An 18833-nucleotide genomic window follows, 5' to 3' on the forward strand; every position below is an offset into this window, starting at 1 on the left:
CGATGTCCAATCGCTGGAAGACAGAAATGTCCGTGGACATTATTTGTCGACTGACCGTGACGAAGCCTATGCATGGTGTCCTGTGCCTTGGTCCTGGTGAACGCGTTCCCTCCGTAGGCATCTCCAACGGGGCGCCGTCATCACTGATGGGTCCCGCGATTCGGCAGATTGGTCCGAGGGGCCGCGTTGCCGCTGTTCGAGCGCCCGCGGGATCCTCGTCCTCCCCGGCCGTGCGTCCGCTTTGACGGTGTCTGCGACCGGACGGCATCCTCCGCATCCTCGTCGTGGTCCCCAGTCGTATCCGCGACCGAGTCCCGCCACTTTTCCAAAACCGCCCGGACCGCGTCCATGGTCGAGTTGGAGTCGGCGAGCAGTGTCAGATCCCAGCCTTGGTCGTGACGCTTCTTCTTGTGAAAGCGACACGCGTGTTTCCGTTTGAGGCCGCGCAATTTCATTTGCGAAGGCAGGAGTGGCACCGAGATAGTTGCCTGATAGGGATACTGGTGATCGGATGGTAGCGATCGATCGGTGTGGACGCCACCGGTATCGGTACCGGCCGTGGGCGCCGCGTCGGTTTGGGTTGCGAGTAGCAGAATCATTCTGGCCAAACACGCGTGTACGTTTGGCCAGTCGCCTTCGAGTTGGACGACGTGATTCACCACCGTACCATCCGACATTCGTCGTGGGGGCGCGTGGTGCGGGGGCACGTGTATGCGTACGTGGGTATCGGCGGACAATTGTGCGAGCGTCGTGCCGTCGGGCCCCACGAGTACGTCGGGATACGACCAGCGAGCGTGCAGCGGAACATCCAAAACAACCTCGTCTATCGTCGCGGTATTCTGGGACGGTGCGGTGGTGGAGGCAACGTCACGGGCAATTTGTGCAGCCACGACTCCAAGGGCGACGGGATCGGCGCGCACGACGACGGGAGTCCAGAGGCGGGGTTGGGAATTGTCGAGAGGAGTAACGGTGGAAGGCAGTGCCGCAACGGTCTTTTGGTCGGCGTGGACGACGGCGACGCGTACGGGGAGTGGATTGGAATTCGCGTGGGGACGGTGCTTGGCGGCAGAGGAAACTTGGACGGCGGCGGCACGTTTTTGCAGAGCCACAATGTTCTGTCCTTTGCGTCCAATGACGGCTCCGACAGTAGCGGTGGGAATGTAGATTGTGGCGGTGACAATGTGTGCAGCAAGGACTGTGGGAGCGTGCTGTGCAAGAATGGCCCGGAGCGTGCCTTCGTCGGTATCCAGCGTTGGTGGAGCTGTTGTTCCACTGGGAGTAGTAGCACCAGCAGTACCAGTAGCAACAGCAGCAGACGTAGGAGCACCATCCATACCAGAACCACTCTGGTTAATAGCCTTGTTGTTGTTGCTGTTGTCCCGACGACGCGGCTTGGTCGAATGGCTCGCCCCGCTGGGTGCGGGTGCCACTGCCCCGGACGTTGTCGTCGTCATACGTGACGATTCACAGTCAATCGTCACACTGGAGCCGTGGCAAGAAGCAAAGAGCACTTGTCGTTATCCACTACGAAAGAGACGAAATAGCAACACCTCTACCAAAGAGAAGAACCGACAGTTGTGGCGGTAACTGTAAGTGAGGCGAGGCCCGGCCCGGCCCTTGCGTGGAGACGTAGCGTCGTTGTGGAGATTCGATCGATAGCCTACGCGGGAGTGGGGGGGAAATTTCCACATGTGTTTGTTTGGCGTAGGTATACCGTAGTATAGTCTTTTGGAACACTTGTGAGGCTGTCTGTGTCTACGTGTTACTGTTGGACGACAATCCAAAAATCATACGCAAACAGAATCCAGTTGTAGTAAAAACGGGTGTACGTGCTTATTGCTGTTCCTCATATTTGGTACGGGTACGAACGGACCGATCTATCTACTACCACAGTATGGCGATCGTCCTTTCCAGTTTGGAAAGGTGAAATTCGAAACCGAGACGCGGGCCACGCCGGCACCGTGATCCCGGCCTCGACCGTACGGCGGGAGCGCGCGTCGTCGTCCCACCTCGACGACGGCGCGGTGTTTCTCCTACTAGTAGTAGAGTCGCTCTACGCGCTCGCTCGCTAGAGTAGGTAGCTCTAGTAGTAGACACTCTACGAACGCTACACTCTGTACGCGAGCTACCATCCTACCTCGAACATCCTCCCCCCAAACCTCCCCGCCCACATTTCTGACCCAATGCACCTCGACCGATTGGGCGGGAGACGGGTGATACCATCGGGACAACCCCTCTTTTACATCCCTCTTTCTCTTAATAGCTTTTTCGTGCATTCCTCGTCAGTTTGTTCCAAGTTTGAGTTGACCCAACTTTCCCGTTCGATCCCACTGCCCGCGACTCTCTCTTTTACCCACGTTCGTTCGTCTCGACATTCCCGGGATGGCTCCGTCGATACCCAAGGCCGCCGCCACCGCCGCCGTCACGAACGGCAGCCGCGGTGCAAAGAATCTCAAACAGGGCAATTTGTTTTCCTTCTTTACGACATCCCGCAAGAGCTCCGCAACGACCAAGCCGTCGTCACCGTCCGTACCTCTCGAATCTACCAACGCTCCCGTCCCCGGTGACACCAAACCCTCCACCGACGCGACGACTCACTCCCCAAAGTCCACCACGAAACGTCCGTTGACGCCCCCGTTGCGGGTAGGGGATGTCCTCCAGGTCTACTGGCCGGACGACAAAGCCTACTACCAAGGCACGTTGGTCCAGATACGGCGTGCGACGTCGGCGCCGCTCCACTGCATCGATTACGGAGACGGACAAGCCCCGGAATGGATCGATCTCAACACGACCCAGTACCAACGCGTCTCCAACGACAATCAGCAGCAGAATATCGACAACAATAACAACCGAAATCAGCACAAGCGACGACGTATTCCGGAACCCGACGAGCCAGACGAAGAAGCCGAATTCGAGTTTTCGGGAGACTTGGAAGAACCCGAGAGTTGCGCCGACGAAGACGACGAGTCGGCCTACGAGCAAGACGAACAGAACGATAACGACGACGAGAATGAGGATCAGTGGATGGTCACCGACGACGAAGATGAAGCACCGCGCAAACCCAAGCGTCACAGTGTATCATCCCGCAGACCCTCACTCTCCAAGTCCCGTCCAACACCCTCCGTGACCGTCACGGCACACCCGCCAGCTGCCCCTCATCAGACACCGGCCCGACCCGACGTTTCCACCACTCCTTCCGGACCAAAGCGGAACCCACCGCACGTGACACCTTCCCTGGCGGGGGCTTCGCTCGCAACCAACACTCAACCGTACCCTTCACCCTCCCTCGCCGCTACCCCCTCCCCTACCCACGCTACCCAAACCAAAGGCAAGCCTCCCATGTTCGAAAAAGGTGTCGTCAACATTGCGGGTTCCCATGCCCATAACCATTTACCATTTCTCCAGAATCCCCGCGACGCCCAGGGACGCACTCCGGACCACCCGGACTACGACCGTCGGACACTCAAGGTCAATTCCCGAGACTGGCTCAACGTCACGGGCGGAAACATGACCGACGCCGTCCAACAGTGGTGGGACCTCAAAGCCCGCTACGCCGATACCGTCCTCCTCTTCAAAACCGGAAAATTCTACGAAATGTTCCACGCTGACGCCGACGTGGGCGTCCAAGTCTGCGGACTGCTCTACATGAAGGGACACGTCGCCCACGCCGGCTTTCCGGAAATATCCTACGGACCCATGGCGGATCAACTCGTCCGCGCCGGCTACAAGGTAGCCCGTGTTGAACAGACCGAAACACCCGATGCCCTCGCGGTACGCAAAAAGGCACACCACCGACGGAACGGACCCGCCCCCAAAGTCGTCAATCGCGAAGTCTGCTCCATACTTACGCTCGGCACCCGCACCTTTGGCTATCTCGACGATGACACGCACATTGCCACTGGTCAAGGCGGCGTGGGACCCCTCCTGGCGATTCGGGAAACGCTCGTGGACCAAGGGGAACGGCAAGATGACGTAGAGGTGGAAGTGCAGCAGGCGCCCGTTTGCGAGTACGGTATCACTCTTGTCGATGCAGTTCACGGGGTCGTGACGATTGGACAGTTTGCCGATGATGTACGCCGGTCCCGGATGGATACTCTCTTGACCAATTTTGCACCCTCCGAGGTACGTAGCTGACGTTTGCTTGTCCGCGCGGACAGCATTCCGGGATTGGTTTTTCCAATCCATTTGTTACTCTGATGTTTCTCACACAATCGCAAATTTGTTGTGGGCGCTCGACAGATTCTGGTAGAGGGCGGTCCCAATGGTGCATCCGATACTCTCTTGTCGCTAATTCGGACGGCCCAGAAAACCTCGCTCCAGTCTACGCGTTTGGAAATCATTCGGGCCACGGAGCAATTCCCGCAGTCCACCGCACTGGATCCGGAGATTCGCCGCAAGCTCGACCGTCCGTTGTCGCAGATTCATCCCTGGGATGTGTCGGAGACTCTGGACGAGCTGCATCGCCGACGATATTATCCGCGCGCTTCGAAGCAACAAACCGATCACGTGAGTGTAAGCCGCTGGCCGGCCGTGCTGCGGGCCGCGGTGGAAGGCGGGGCCACCCTGGCCTTATCAAGTTTTGGCGCCGTCTTGTTTTACTTGCAGCGGAATCTTGTGGACGGTGAGCTACTTTCCATGGGTGTCGTCAAAGCCTATATTCCACCGTCCTCGTCGACAGTCACGGAAGAGTCACCCAGCCGTATTCAGACAATGGCCGAACGCGACAGTTGGAGTGAAGCTGGTGTTGACATCGACGATCAGCGCACTACGGCACCTTTGTCAACGAAGACTTCGCCAAACGTTACACAGGCAACACAAGATCCTGTGCCCATGCAGTTTGAGATGGTCGAAGCCATTAATATCGAAAACGATATCAATCACATGGCACTGGATGGAACGACTTTACACAACCTCGAGATATTGTACAACTCCGTCGACCACAAAGCCAACGGTAGTCTGTGGTCCAAAATCAACCTTACCAAGACTCCGCACGGATCCCGGTTGCTTCGTGCATGGTTGCTCCGTCCTTTGTTCCGCCGAGCGGACATTGATCGACGGGCCGATGCTGTGCAGGAACTCGTGTCGGGAGGAGCCGGCATGGCCTTATCGGAAGCGCGGTCTGTTCTCGCCAAGTGTGGAGACATTGAGCGATTATTGAGCCGGGTCCACAGTATGAGTGGAATGACCCGGATTCCCGGGGAAGAAGACGATGCAGACGACGGGAGCAGTTACTATCCGAGCGACCGCGCGGTGTTGTACGAAACATCCACCTATACAAAACGCAAGGTTGGCGACTTCTCCAAAGTGCTAAAAGGGTTGCAGCACGCAACACAGATTCCGGAGCTCTTTGACGGCATCGAAATACAAAGTGGGCTGCTGAGCAAAATCGTGCGCTTTACAGATCAGGGTGGGTGTTTTCCCAATATGATCCAGGAACTTGAATGGTTCTTTGAAAACTTTGATCTTGACCAGGCTGCCAAGGGATTCTTCGAACCATCCCGCGGAATCGATGATCTGTATGACCAGGCTTGTGACGCCATCGCGCACATTCAGTCCGAACTGAACGATTACAAGGAGGAAATGTGCAGCACCTACTTGCAACCCCGGTCTGCCGCCAGATCGTCCTGGAAATACATCAATACCAAGCCCGAGTCAAAAGAAAAGTACACAATCGAACTTCCAGCCAGCGTACGCGTTCCAGATAACTTCATTCTCAAGGGAAAACGTGGGAGCGGCACCAAGCAGATGAATCGATACAGAACGGCGCAATTAGAGCACTTTGTCCAGGAGTTCGAAAACGCGTATGAAGTACAAAAGAAACGCAAGGCTCGAGGCATGCAACTTATATTTGCCAAATTTGATTCAATGCGGTCCTTGTGGGCTGCTGCTGCCCAAGCTACATCGTTGTTGGATGCGATAGGGGCGCTAGCCCAGACGGCTTCGAAACCCGGCTATACACGAGCCAAGATCCTGGATTGTCCGCAACATGCTTCCCCGACTATTCGAGTGACGGGCGGGCGACACCCTTGTATTGAAAGTTCGATTGGATCCAACGATTTTATCCCCAACGATCTTTCGTTGGGCACGGAAACGTCGCAAGACAACGCCTCCCGAGTGCTTTTACTTAGCGGACCCAATATGGGTGGGAAAAGCACGCTTTTACGACAGACTTGTTTGATTTCGATACTTGCCCAGATTGGTTGCTTCGTTCCGGCCGAAGACTGCGCGTTGACTCCGATAGATCGCATCTATACTCGACTAGGTGCCACCGACCGTATTCTATTAGGACAATCGACATTCTTTGTGGAGGTAAGCGACACTCTGCTCTGATGCACTCAGCCGAGTCTTTCCCACTTGTTAACTCGCATACTCTGTTCTTCTTGTCAATGTAGTTAGCGGAGACCGCCGCTGCTCTTCGAGGAGCGACACGTCGCAGTCTGGTAATAATGGATGAGCTTGGCCGAGGAACCAGTACTTTTGACGGTACCGCGATTGCGAGCTCCGTTGTCAAACACCTTGTCGATCGAAGCAAATGCTTGAGCCTGTTTGCAACTCACTACCACTCCTTGTTGGAAGAATGGAAACATAATAGGAACGTACGGCTCGGACATATGGAGTGCATCGTCGAAAATGGTATCACTACTTCTCGGCCTGAGAATGAAGAAAAAGACGAAAGTACAATTACTTTTCTATATACGCTCGGCGAGGGGGTTTGTCCCAAGTCGTTTGGCATAAATGTGGCTCGCCTGGCCGGCTTACCAGAAGATGTCTTGTCGAACGCTAAGCGCATTAGTTCCGAATTTGAGCAGGAGGTCAATGGCAATGGGTCGAGTTCCTTCACTCCATGTAATGGCGTTGTGCGAAGGAGCCACATCACCAAAGCTATAGAAGCTGGCGATTGGGCGAAAGTCTCAGATATGTGGCAAAGCTTACAAGTTTAAAAATGTTGCGATTAACTGTAAAGCAAGAGGATCCTTAAAGCAATGCGTTACGTGTATCTTCTAGCTTTTTCATGATTTCACCAACGGTACGATCTAGTTTCTCGGCAATTTTGTTCTGCTTTTCGGGTCCCAGAGAGTTGAAAGCATCGCACAAATCACCGTCTACCACGTGCATCATTGGAGCATAATATGAGCGATACGACTGAGGATCGCGTCCCGTCGGCCGGGAAGCGTCCCCGCGAAGCTCAGACTCCAATTGACTGTAAAAATCAACGTCGTTACGATTCGTGAAAGGAACGAACGCGCCAATACGGCCCGAAACTGTCACGTAAATAAGAGATTCTGCACCCCCTGCAACCAAAGAAGAGCGAGTCATGCTTGTCACCACTTCTCCGACGTAATACTGACACAGCAGCTCAAGCTTCGGGATCATGTCTTCCCGTGACGAGTCCCAGAGCGCGCGCTGCCCGGTTACATCAATAGCAGAAGTGTCCGCACCTCGTGGCAATCGCATTACTGATATATTTCCGAATTTGTCTCCGACCGCGACAGTGTTCCAATCAAGAAGTTCTTGGCAGACGATAGGTCGAGGACTAGCATCGTTCGCAATCAGAACCAGCCGGTTTGCTGACACGTCGTAGCGAACAATTTGAATGGATTGCATCATGTCACCGATGTAGGCACGCTCTCCGACTGTCTGGACAGTCTTGACAAACGTTGGGAAATTGCGTAGTTCGCTTTTTCGTAAAAGCTGGCGCTTGCCCATTTCGTAGAGGCGTAAAGTCGTTCCAATTCCGACGAGAAGCCGGCCCTGAAAATGAGCCAGGGAAAGGACAGGACCGTCGTCCACCGAAGTTCGATGCAAAAGCTGAAAACGGTCTCCGTTGACGATACGATAAATCACGATGTGACTCGAATCCTGCTTCAACGGGTGCATAGTCATTCCGGTTACAGTTCCAACAGCGAGCAAGGGTTCACCACCTTTTGAGTGAAACCGGACCGACGCACAGCATAGTGCCGCTTCGTTTCGTCCCATTTCTATACAATCAAGCGTAGTGCATGAGTTCGAAGGATCGAGCAACCTAACACACGATCCCCAATGTCCTGGACTGGACGGAACGGGCCCACGAATACTGGTTCGTCTCATTGCCTTTTCTTCTTCATCATCTTCGTCGTCGCCCTGATTTAGGTCTTCTTTTCTTCCTTCGTCATCACTGTCTACGTCCATGGCATCGTCCTCTTTGCCGCCTGTTTTTTCCCCTTTACCTTCGCCAGAAGGATCGAAACCCATGGATTTCTTTTCATCAAAACCATATTCGTTGCAATCACTTTCAACAACGACCAAAACGACCTTGCGTTCTTGTGCGTTCGAAGGAGTCGCTGACATGAGGGTCATCTGACGAGGGGTGTAGCGGAGTGGAATCTTGTTGGTATTAAAGGCTTCGTCATCGCCACCTTCCATACCTGACGACTCAATGGACAAAATGCGAAGCGTTTTCCCAGCGGTCGCGACAATCCCTTCGCTCACGGCATCAGAACTGAAGGAGCAGCCATGGTCCAGGGGGGCGTACGACAACGGTGCCATAATATGTTTTCCAGAAGCAGCATCGCGGCGCGTAATCCAAGGACGTGACGACAACAGAAGTGTCGCCGGGTTGGACTCCAACGAAATTCGCGATACTGCTACTGGGCGAGCGCCTAGAAAGCGACGCGTTGGACTCGTACCAATCGACCCCGTGATTGGATCAATGCTCGCTCGCAACGAGCTACCATCGTCTAAACCAATAATGAGGGTCAAATCATCGACATTGGCATTGCTATTGGCTACACCTGCATTCATCATTTGTAATGCAACCGAATGAGGACGGGCTTTCAAAGCGGTACTACTGCGTTGAGACAAAATTTTGGTTTTGTCCGGCTCCAAGCTAATTACGCGGACCGTTTGATCGCGGCAGCCAACCACCGCGAACAGACTCCGACTACGACCTTTCGGAATAGTCCCTACATCCAAACAACAGACATCCGCTCCCATCTCTCTCGTCGCGCTTTCCATCAGATTGCCACTCATTGGATCCAATTCGAAGTAGATAATTTCTCCACCAGCTAACGCGACAATTACTTGACTCTCGTTGGCGCTCGCACACTCGATGCGTTTGAGACCAGGACAATGCCACTGTTTGGCCTGACCATTTTGAATGTGCCGGACTCCGACGGGATGCACTTGGCACAAGGCACCGTCGCTCCCTAGCGCCGAACAGGCCAGTGTGGGAGAGTTTGTCAGGAAACCAGATTCTTTACCAACTTCTTCGACTGTTTCACCGACACTTAGGACAAGTGTGGCATCAGCAAAGCTAACAACAATGAATTGGTCTAATTTCTTGCCGCCTGCAGTGTTCCCAGTACCGATAGTAAAAATAGCCCCCGGTACGCCGGGCAATTCACTAACTGCGAGCTCAGTGACGGACGCACCGTGGCGTGTTACTCGCAACGCACTCGTCGGACCTGAGCCTGTCAACGCGTAAATCTGCGGACTGACTTCATTGCCGGCCAGTTCCCCCACCAGAACACCAGTCGTCGGGGAAGGATTGTCCAAGGAGTGAATTTTTCGCAAATTTTGCAACACAGTTGGCACGAATTTAGAAGCAATTTCAGATGCTAATGCCGTCGTCAATACTGTGCTACCACTGGCGGTCAATGCCTTGGTCGCCTCATCACTGGTATTTTTTGGAGCGTCAGGCAAATCAATGCGTTCAAACTGATACAAGTGATGATCGCCAAACGAAGCTGCGGCAAAAAGCATGCCCAACTTGCTCACATTTAATGCGTTCACGTTGGGCAAAGTATCCAGAAGAGCAATTTCCATCCCAACCACTTTGGTCTTGTCAGGTTCGTTTAACTGAACTATAATTTTGTAAACATCCCCCAGTTCTGACTGGGCCAAGGCAAAAAATTTCGATTTCTTTTGGCGATGTACAACAATGCTCGTGATGAGAATGCCCTTGTCGGACGGATGGAGTTCACGACGGGGGATGGAACATGCTAGGTTACGAATATGGTTGGAGGACGTGGACGCGGCTTCGTGTACGTATTCCACCCAATCTTCGCCTCCCACCAGGACTCCGCCGGGCCCGTCGGCACCACCAGGCAGGGCCGCCAAACAGCATGCAGATCGGTGTGTCGTTGTCGCCCATCGGCGACTTACATGATTTAGACCCAAGTCTAATTCGTAATAAGCAAGTTGCTTTTCCACTGCGGACGCAGTCCACGTCGTGGCAGCCGCGTCTTCTTGTTCCGGGTACTGTAATTCCAAAGCGGCAAAAATTGGGTTGTCGTAGCCGTTGTCTATACCAACGACATCAAACGTAATAGTCCTGGCCCGATGCGCTTCCAACGGACTCGCCACCAGCGAAGTCGCGGCATTCTCGGCACTACGATTGTTCAAAACGTAAACCAGTTTGCGTTTTTCCGTAGCCGCCACGAGTACGGCTCGTCCTTTGGGATCACTCGCGACGTACTGTCCCGGCGTCGCACGCCGACAGGCTGTTTTGCCAAACACGGCGCAATGCAGAATCTTGCAGGTGCTGTTTAGAAAATCTAGAATAGACAAGGCCCCACTATCGGCTGTAACGGCAAGAACGTCGCGTTTTTCTCCCGGAAAGCGTACCACCGCACAAGAACGAAGTACACTGCGGGTTTCCACACGCAAAATTAACTTGATCACCGTTTTGCTTGTAGCGTTGCTGGCGTCGTCCTCACCGTCCGCGTCTTCGGTCACCACTGTCACAATCCTGTAAATTTCAATCATACCCCCGGCCTTAAGTGCGGCAATTTCGTGTCGACCCACGTCGGTGAACTCGCCCGTGACCGAAGTCAAAATAGCCGTAGCCGGTTGCAGACGTACATCCAACAGCTTCATGGCAATAGAATGCGTCGGAACTGCGGGTGCATCGTCATCAGTGACGCCAGCACCGGTAGCTGCAGTAGCGTTGGGCGCCATGCAAAAGTACAAAGTTGAACAAATATCTCAAGATCACCAAAATGAGGACCCCCACTCACAGTCAGTGAAGTACCGCAACAATTAGTTCCACAACCAAGACCCCCTCTACCCGTACGCTGGAAATACGCATCGAACGAGGTAGCAAAAAATAGGTATGTACTTGATACGTCGTTCGCGGGGCCGAATGTGGCAGCCCCAATGCTATGGTACCATAGGGCTCGCCACGGCCGCCAGCTAGACTAGAATACTATCAACCGATGATCGAATTCGAATGAGTCGATTCCCCTCTGATACTTTTTGTCTTCATCAGAAGACATCCGCGTCACAAGTCCGTTCATCAGGCATTTGACAAATACAGTCTTCTGAGTTGTACTAGCACCATACAAACTATGCTAGACAGTTAGGCATTCTAAGGATGGATCCAAAAGCCTCTCTACAGTTTTAATAAAAATAAAACACTTGATAGTATTGGAAATACACTTTGCTCGTTCTCTACAAAACACCACTATTGTCCAACTACAATTGTTGCAGACCGAGATCTTTTACACTCCGTTGTAAGAAGACAAAGGAAAGTTTGAGTCGCTATTGATCACAGCAACTTACAGTTAGGAGTTTCCTCACAGATAACGTAAATTGAAGGGAAACAGACGAGCAGTCAAACTTTGCCAATTACCGACCGGAAGGTGTGCAAACGTCCCGTCTAACTTCTAACTAAGAAGTCCGAGGTTCAAGAGAACAAGCCGTTCCCTTACTGTCCCCTCGGACTACTGCGAACAAGATGGAATCGGTAATGCAATGGTTAATTATAGCGAGACTGTATGTCTCTGTAAATTTGACGCTTCAAGCATGTCATAACGCTTCTTGAATAGCATGGTGAATGCAATCAATGAGATTCAAGAGGCCAACGGGCTTGGAGGTACATATTTTTCAAAAATATTCGAAAGTCCTCGTATTGCCAAGGGTCTCGCTCTTCGTTTCCATCAGTTGAGAATCGACGCATCTCGTCGGAAACCATTTTCAGAATACAGATACACTAACAATTCTCATACGCACTTCAGAAGGCGAGTGCGTTTACCATACAATACTCCGGCAGAGATTAGACCTATGTTCAGGCGGCACTGCCGAGGAAGTGCCACTTTTCCGTTTTGTGAAATTACAAATTAACCGTAATGAAACAGTAGGAGTGAAACTGGCATTGAATTATTTATGTATATATATAGCATCTTTAAGTCAGGAGGAACGAGACACATTTGTCTGTCATTCAAGTGTCGTTTTTTTTGAAAAGGATGCTCTTATCATTAAGTGTAAAATGAGGCTGTCGGAGTTTCAAAATTTTGGTAGCCGTCTCGATCGAACTACTCCAAATTGTCGTGTCACGTCACATCAGATATGATATTCGACAAATGAAGCTGGTATAAGTGATCTGTCTTTTTACAACGATATGACTGTCGTATAATATCTATAAAGAGTAAAAACTGACTATTTATTTTATTAAAAAACAGGAAGGGCAAGCAGCTGGCAGACAATCTGAGAGTTTCCTCCGGAAGAGCAAATCAAAATTAACCGGTCTCTCAGTCCTGCTTCTGGCTTCGACAAGAAGGAGTTATTAACACGATACAGAAGGCGTCAAAAATGTGAAAAATCTAGAGCATCCACAATCTCGGATACGCTTTCTCTACAAAAGTGACCACAAGGAAAGATACCGCATTAATTTGACTTCCCCATGCGGCCTCTAAAACCTGAACAGCTGCTCTCTAGTAGTTTCGAAGTAGACGAGAAGCCTTGTTTGCTGATTCGTGAGTGTTGTTTGCAAAAAGACGTAAAGAATTCGGATTCGATTCAGCGAGGACCAGCAGTGCAGGCTTCCACGGAATCTACATCGACCTCTACAGTGTCGTTCCCCCCAAATCATTCACAACGGCGCTTATCTCCACAAGCAACCAGCGCTTCGCGCATTCGCTCACGATTTTTGAATCGCCTTGGTATCCATGACGACACCCGAAAAATACCATCACCAGTCCCTCACATGGTTTCATGTCCACGTCGACCGCGTTCAGATTCCTTTTTCTACACTCTCAAAGCTGACCACGGAAAAGAGGATCCTTCGATTGATGAGAATTGTTTTTCTTCGTCCAGTTTCTCATCTCTGAATGCGCCCTCCTCAAGCTTGGAAAGCCGGCGTCCCGGCGTGAGTTTCGACGCCTCTGTGACTGTATTTCCAATCCCTGGGCGTTTTGAATACTCGGAACGCATAAGGAATCAGCTCTGGACGCCCCCGTTGGAAATTCAGATAAATGTTGCTCGTAACATCCACGAATTCGCTGCTGAACAGTGGGACTGGAGACAAATTGCTGACGATGAAGATATGATTCTATGGGGTGATGAACGCATTCATCCGGTACATTTTATATTTCGACCAGAACAAGATTTGCGCAGACAATTTTGCAACGTCATGCTAGCACAGCAGCAGCTCCAATAGGTGAATGCCGTTCCTTTTCTGGTGTGCAAAGTATATGACATTTGGTGCTTCAAATAAGGCTATCAGCAATAAATGCGCTCAGGGCTTGCTTATTCTTTTGGCACGGTTGCTACCCTTACATAATTAGTCCGTCTTACCAAATAAACCGAGAAATACCGCAGCCGATGTGCAGCTGCCATCCCTCTGGTGCCTACTTTATCTTGTAATAGCTAAACTTCGTCCGACAAAAAAAACTAACCCATTTGAGCTATCATCACACTTAACGTAAAGACAATTATTCCTCTTCCGAGAAAGTAGAAGAATGATGGCTTGATCTACGCCGGTACCCAAATGAGGAGAGTTACCACCCAGATCATCCCAGGCCAGCGAAAAGCTAGCCGTTTGTTCACTTATCACATCGTCTATAAAATTTCCAGGAAATACATGCAAAAAAGACGGGAGCACAAATCTTTTTCGAATTGTTTTTCCTAAGCTACTCTTATTGTAAAGACACTCTCGGACGTCGGTAGGTAATGGGTTGCTCCGTCTTTCAAGACCAGACTATGGATCCGCGATTTTGGTAAATGACATCTATACCACTCTCGCTTTTGTAATGTAAATGTGGCTGTCGTCTCGAGCGGCAATATATCTCACGTTGGCAAAAGTGATAGTCATTCTCTGAAACCCGTCAACGCCATGCACATTCGAGCTTTCCATTAGCATTTGGTATAGTAGTGAAGCATCGTGCGAGGTCAATTGTCCGCGAACAATTTTTCCTTCTAAGTCCATGACTGTACTCGCCAGCTGTCCTTGGATGGGAGAGGCGTCGAGATCCAAGGGAGCTCTGTCGTTGTCCATATTTCAAATTTTCCTTACAATACCGGGACCGATCAGCTTTATGCCAAACACACTCCTATATTGCAACTTGAATTTGCGGTATTGCGAACAATTTTCGGCACCTACCACTCACCGGAGATGTCCGACTCTAGCTTCGACGAGTGACCAGCTGTCTGGGATGCTCCCTCGTGTATCCCTAGGTTGTGAACAGAAAAGGACCTCCCTCACCTCTTTTCCGGTCGATTGTATTGGATGTGCTCGGCCGCCTCCTGGTCGATATCCTCTATAGATTGAGACGTAGCCTTTTATGTTCACAGTGGCGCTCACGCACAATGTGCCATTTCTTATACCGCAGGAAGCTGCTGCGTGTCAGTACTACAGGCAAATACTGCTTACCGTCCAGGTTAAATCTTGAATTTGGAGCCGTCGATGCCTTCCGTGGTGAGTTCAGAACCTCATATCAAATATTTATTGCTGATTTCGGGACCATTCCGATGACTTTCTACTTACTGGCAATTTGGGCTTTCATAAAAAGAAAAACATTAGTTACGTGTTGATCTCCAGGGAAAACTCTAAGAAAAGAACTTTTTTTCGAATGCCTTGGCTTTCTTCAGAATTAGATGCGATATCAAACGGATTTTATTGTCGATATATAGGGGAAATTCGAAACCATACATCCAATCAATGACTAAAGCTGTACAAAGTGATCTATAGAAAGGATGTCCTCCCAGCTTGGTCAGAAACAGTCGAAATCTATTGGACGCTGCAAGTTGTGGCCAAAATCAGCACCCTCACAAGAACAGCAAACGCAGCCGCAGGCCACAACAGTGTTCAATACGCTATTTGTAAACATAAGAGTTGCGAACGACGATATTTTACCCTTATCGATATTGCTTGCTCAAATTAAGGGGGAAGTTGGAGTGATTAGAGATCGTCACCTGTCACCTGACTTGCATTGTGGAGAAAACACCGAAATGGGTCCTGAAAATCAAACCGGTACTCCTGAAAGGGATGTAGAGGGGGCTCGTAGCTCACGCTCCGATGCGTCTGATGTTACTAATGAAAAGGATGCAGAGGGAGCTCCTAGCTCGCGCTCCAATGCAGCTGATGCTGATACAGAAAGTCCTATGATAGAAAGGTATGACAACGGCTCCTCTCTGATTTCTGGTTCAAAACTGACTGCGAGTCGCCGCCGAAATGATTCTACGACCAGAATGATTAGGAAAGAACGTTTCGACGAAGACGCTCAAGCTGAGCATATGAATAAAGCACAAAAGGGGGGCGGTCGACCAAATCGATCTAAAAGGGGTCATCGGACCTCGACTGATACCTTACCATCGCTCACAGCGGTGGAAGAAGACGGATCTTTTGCAGTTGTCAAAGTTCTTGTTAGTGGAAAGCCATTCTCGCCATCAGGAGATTTTGACAAATCCAAATCACTCGACGCATTTGTTGGAAATGATGGCAATCAATATTATTGTCAAGTTTGCCGAGAATTTGGCAACGTGGTATGCTGCGATGGCTGCCCACGAGTTTATCATCAAAAGTGTATACCACCTGAGGATCCGTCGCGGAAGTCGTTGGAGAACGACGACGACCCGTGGTTTTGTCCAGAATGCATTGCGAAGAGCTATTGTGAACGCTCCCGTAAAAACACAGATAAGGTTGATCGAAAGTCAAGTCGGCATCGATGTGTAGAATGTCACATGCGACGAATCGACCTTTCTTTAGAGCCGTGTGAAGAGTGTGGGAACTATGTGCACTACCCTTCTTGCAGAGAAGACGATGATGGTCGCAGAATTTGTTCGACATGTCGCGCTGTTGATAATCTCACCAAGGATGAAGACAGTTACGACTCGAATGGGGGAGGTAAAGACAATCTTTTGGAAGCTCGCAATTCCGCTGACGATGATGATGATGAAGAAGAAGAAATTTTAGACGAAGGTCATGGTAGCGAGGAAAGCACGTCAAAGAAGAAGCGCAATAATCCGAGCAAAAGCAAGAAAAGGAAAAAGAGAAAGCGGAGAGCGACCTTTGATGGACAAAACGATGTGTCGCTCCCATCCGCATCGGCGCCTCCCTTGGGTCAACGAATGAAACTTATAAATGTTCCGCAGGCAACGCCTGCTTTCATCTTTTATCTTGGAGAAAACCGATGGAAGATTGAACGCGTTTTGGCAAGGAAGCATAGATACTTTAATCGATTACCGAAAGGAGAGGAGCGAAACGCGCTAGTGGCTCAGGAAGCTGCGGTATGGTGGTCAAAACTTCGTCTGTCCGAGCACAGACGGTATATTAATCTGTCAATGCGAGATTACGAGGCTCGCATAGTACAGTGGAAAGAGGAGAAAACCTTACGCGAAATGGGATCAACTGAAAATATAGAGGATACACCTGCCATGCCTACTTTGGACGCGTTAGTAGACGATAATCGTCTGACAGTGGAACGACACCAACGGCTCTATTTGGGGACGTCCGTTGGCAGCAAGCCGTTCAAAGCAGAAAACGATCAAAGCTACAACCGAGTTCTTTTAGACATACTTCATGATATGCGATTTCATCCGGTTCCGATGTTCAGTATTACTCGACCGGAGGATTACAAACAAAACGAGGAACAGAGTACGAAGGCTACTATACCGTACTTCGATGTCCATGGGCCAATTTCAACCAGCGTGGGCGACGAATGTCTGGGCTGTTCACGTGGTTGGACACACTTTTGTTCAGTTCTAAAGAGAAGAATGCCTTCAGTTGAACATCGCGCAAAGTTACAACCACCACTTAGTTCGCTCGCGGCAACGCGCATTGGCTTAGGACTTCGACCACACTTGGAACGCTTCGAAGATTTTCCGACGAACGGGTCGCAGGATTCTGACTTGCTGTCATGGAGAGAGTCAGGAGAGCGAGATGATATTCAAAAGTTACCTGTTTTACCCAGTAGTTCGTTGAGTGATCCATCCGAACGGGCGGATGACATTGTTGAGTTTATTGAAGAAACAATGTATATGAAAGTCGCTGAGCCTCAGAGACTAGACGAAAATACGATGCACTCTCCAAAGAGTTCATTAGCTGGACGGACATTGCCGACATACCAAAGAAAAGGTAGTCACAGCGAAGGAGATGACAACGGGGGTAGTGGATGTTTGAACAAGTGTGGCAGGTGCAGAGCCGTTATTGAGAGCGACAAGGGTTGCGTGCAATGCCGGAGAGCTCAGTTGGTTATTAATATGTCAAAACGACAACCATCTGCTGGAAACCCAAAATCTCACAAAGGGGATTCGAAAATACTGAAAGTCCATACAACGATGCTCGGTCGAGTTCAAATGAAAGAGGGTTCAGAGCCCCAGGCTGAAGGAGACCTTTCTGTTGCAAACGCAGTTCTAAGAGAACGATGGACTCCTAGTTGTATTTTACCACCTAGCGGTGCTGGTTTCCCATCTCGCAAGGCCAAGCCCTTCAGCTCCAAATCCGAAGACCTTTCGTGCACTTCGGAGGAAACCGACGAAACTATTTCTTATGACTCTGGGAACGATGAAGGAACAGGCTCGATCGAGCAGCCTCAAGCCGCTGGGAGTCCCGACGACCGTCCTATTCGCTCTGCTAGGCTCACTCCTGGATCTTCATTGGACTTTAGCGACCTTGACGAGCGCCAGAAAAAATTGGAGAATCAACAAAGACAAACTATTGCTCTTCAAAAGAAAGCATTGTCGATCGCCTGTTTTGGGATTTTATTGGCGCTAATGAGACGAGATCCTTTGCTGCTATTTGCCGAACCGGTTACAGCCGAGGGCTATTCAGCACTAGTAAAAAAGCCAATTGACTTTGGTATGATCCGTACCAATGTTCTTTCAGAGAAATACTCCTCCCTCGGTGGCTTTGTTGCTGACGTGCGACTTCTGTGCGACAACGCCTTACTGTATAACCCTTCCGGATCTATTTACTGGAAGACAGCCAAAGAGCTACATGATGCACTCGGGGCGATGCAGAAGCGCGCAACAAGTTGGATGGGTGACATAAAAGTTGCCTACACGAATTTTTTATCGGGAGAAGAATCATGTCGTCGATTTTTGCATGATTCAAAAGAAAACGACATTGACAATGAAAGCTACGATTCTCGTGACCCCTTTGAAGACCTGCGCCTAAAGTGTCCCGACGCTGTGGCCATGTTAGAAAGCGGCGACTGGCTAAGAAAACAAGTTGAAGGGGACTTTAAGCGAACGCAAGAGAACGAAACTGCCTTTTACGGCAGCCTCGCTGTCCGCCGGGTAGCAGCAGCTGCAGAGGCATGCTTAGCCCCATACACGGATAGCAATGGTGTTTACAGTGCCGTTTCTATGCGCAGTCATTTCGAAGATGAGGGATTACGGAATGAAATTGACAAACGCGTCTCAAGTATCGTGGATCCTGTCCAATTGAAAGATATATCTAGCTGGCGGGAAGAATCCGTCGTCAGACTCGTTCGAAAAGTTCAGAGTCGTCGGTTGGAGCGAAAGATTGTCTCTGATAACGGTTGCGCGCGCTGTGATGTATTGGCAGTTGATCAAGATATGAAGCAAGCCATGAACGCCGACTCAATAGTTCCGGGCAGGAAAAGAAAGAACGA

At 50.5% G+C, this 18833-nt stretch overlaps 3 protein-coding genes across 3 annotated transcripts; 1 reads left to right on the plus strand and 2 right to left on the minus strand.

Moving 5' to 3' along the window:
- Positions 1 to 140: 140 nt before the first annotated feature.
- Positions 141 to 1611, minus strand: PHATRDRAFT_42690 (predicted protein; the record flags this gene model as incomplete). The annotated part of the gene is made up of 1 exon (XM_002177130.1): positions 141 to 1611. Exon 1 carries the CDS (start codon positions 1452 to 1454, stop codon positions 141 to 143), a length of 1314 nt encoding a protein of 437 aa, XP_002177166.1. The 5' UTR covers positions 1455 to 1611.
- A 771-nt stretch (positions 1612 to 2382) lies between these two features.
- PHATRDRAFT_53969 (predicted protein) lies at positions 2383 to 6888 on the plus strand (the record flags this gene model as incomplete). The annotated part of the gene is made up of 4 exons (XM_002176621.1): positions 2383 to 4122; positions 4240 to 6309; positions 6393 to 6831; positions 6866 to 6888. 4 exons carry the CDS (start codon positions 2383 to 2385, stop codon positions 6886 to 6888), a joined length of 4272 nt encoding a protein of 1423 aa, XP_002176657.1.
- Positions 6889 to 6975: 87 nt separating this feature from the next.
- On the minus strand, positions 6976 to 11003 carry PHATRDRAFT_17408 (predicted protein; the record flags this gene model as incomplete). Its single annotated transcript, XM_002177131.1, has 2 exons — positions 8253 to 11003; positions 6976 to 8201 (listed from the first exon to the last, which is right to left on the minus strand). Exons 1-2 carry the CDS (start codon positions 10936 to 10938, stop codon positions 6976 to 6978), a joined length of 3912 nt encoding a protein of 1303 aa, XP_002177167.1. The 5' UTR covers positions 10939 to 11003.
- Between the last annotated feature and the right edge of the window lie 7830 nt (positions 11004 to 18833).

This window comes from Phaeodactylum tricornutum, chromosome 1 (assembly GCF_000150955.2).
Source record: "Phaeodactylum tricornutum CCAP 1055/1 chromosome 1, whole genome shotgun sequence".
In the NCBI taxonomy this organism is placed as follows: domain Eukaryota; phylum Bacillariophyta; class Bacillariophyceae; order Surirellales; family Neidiaceae; genus Phaeodactylum; species Phaeodactylum tricornutum.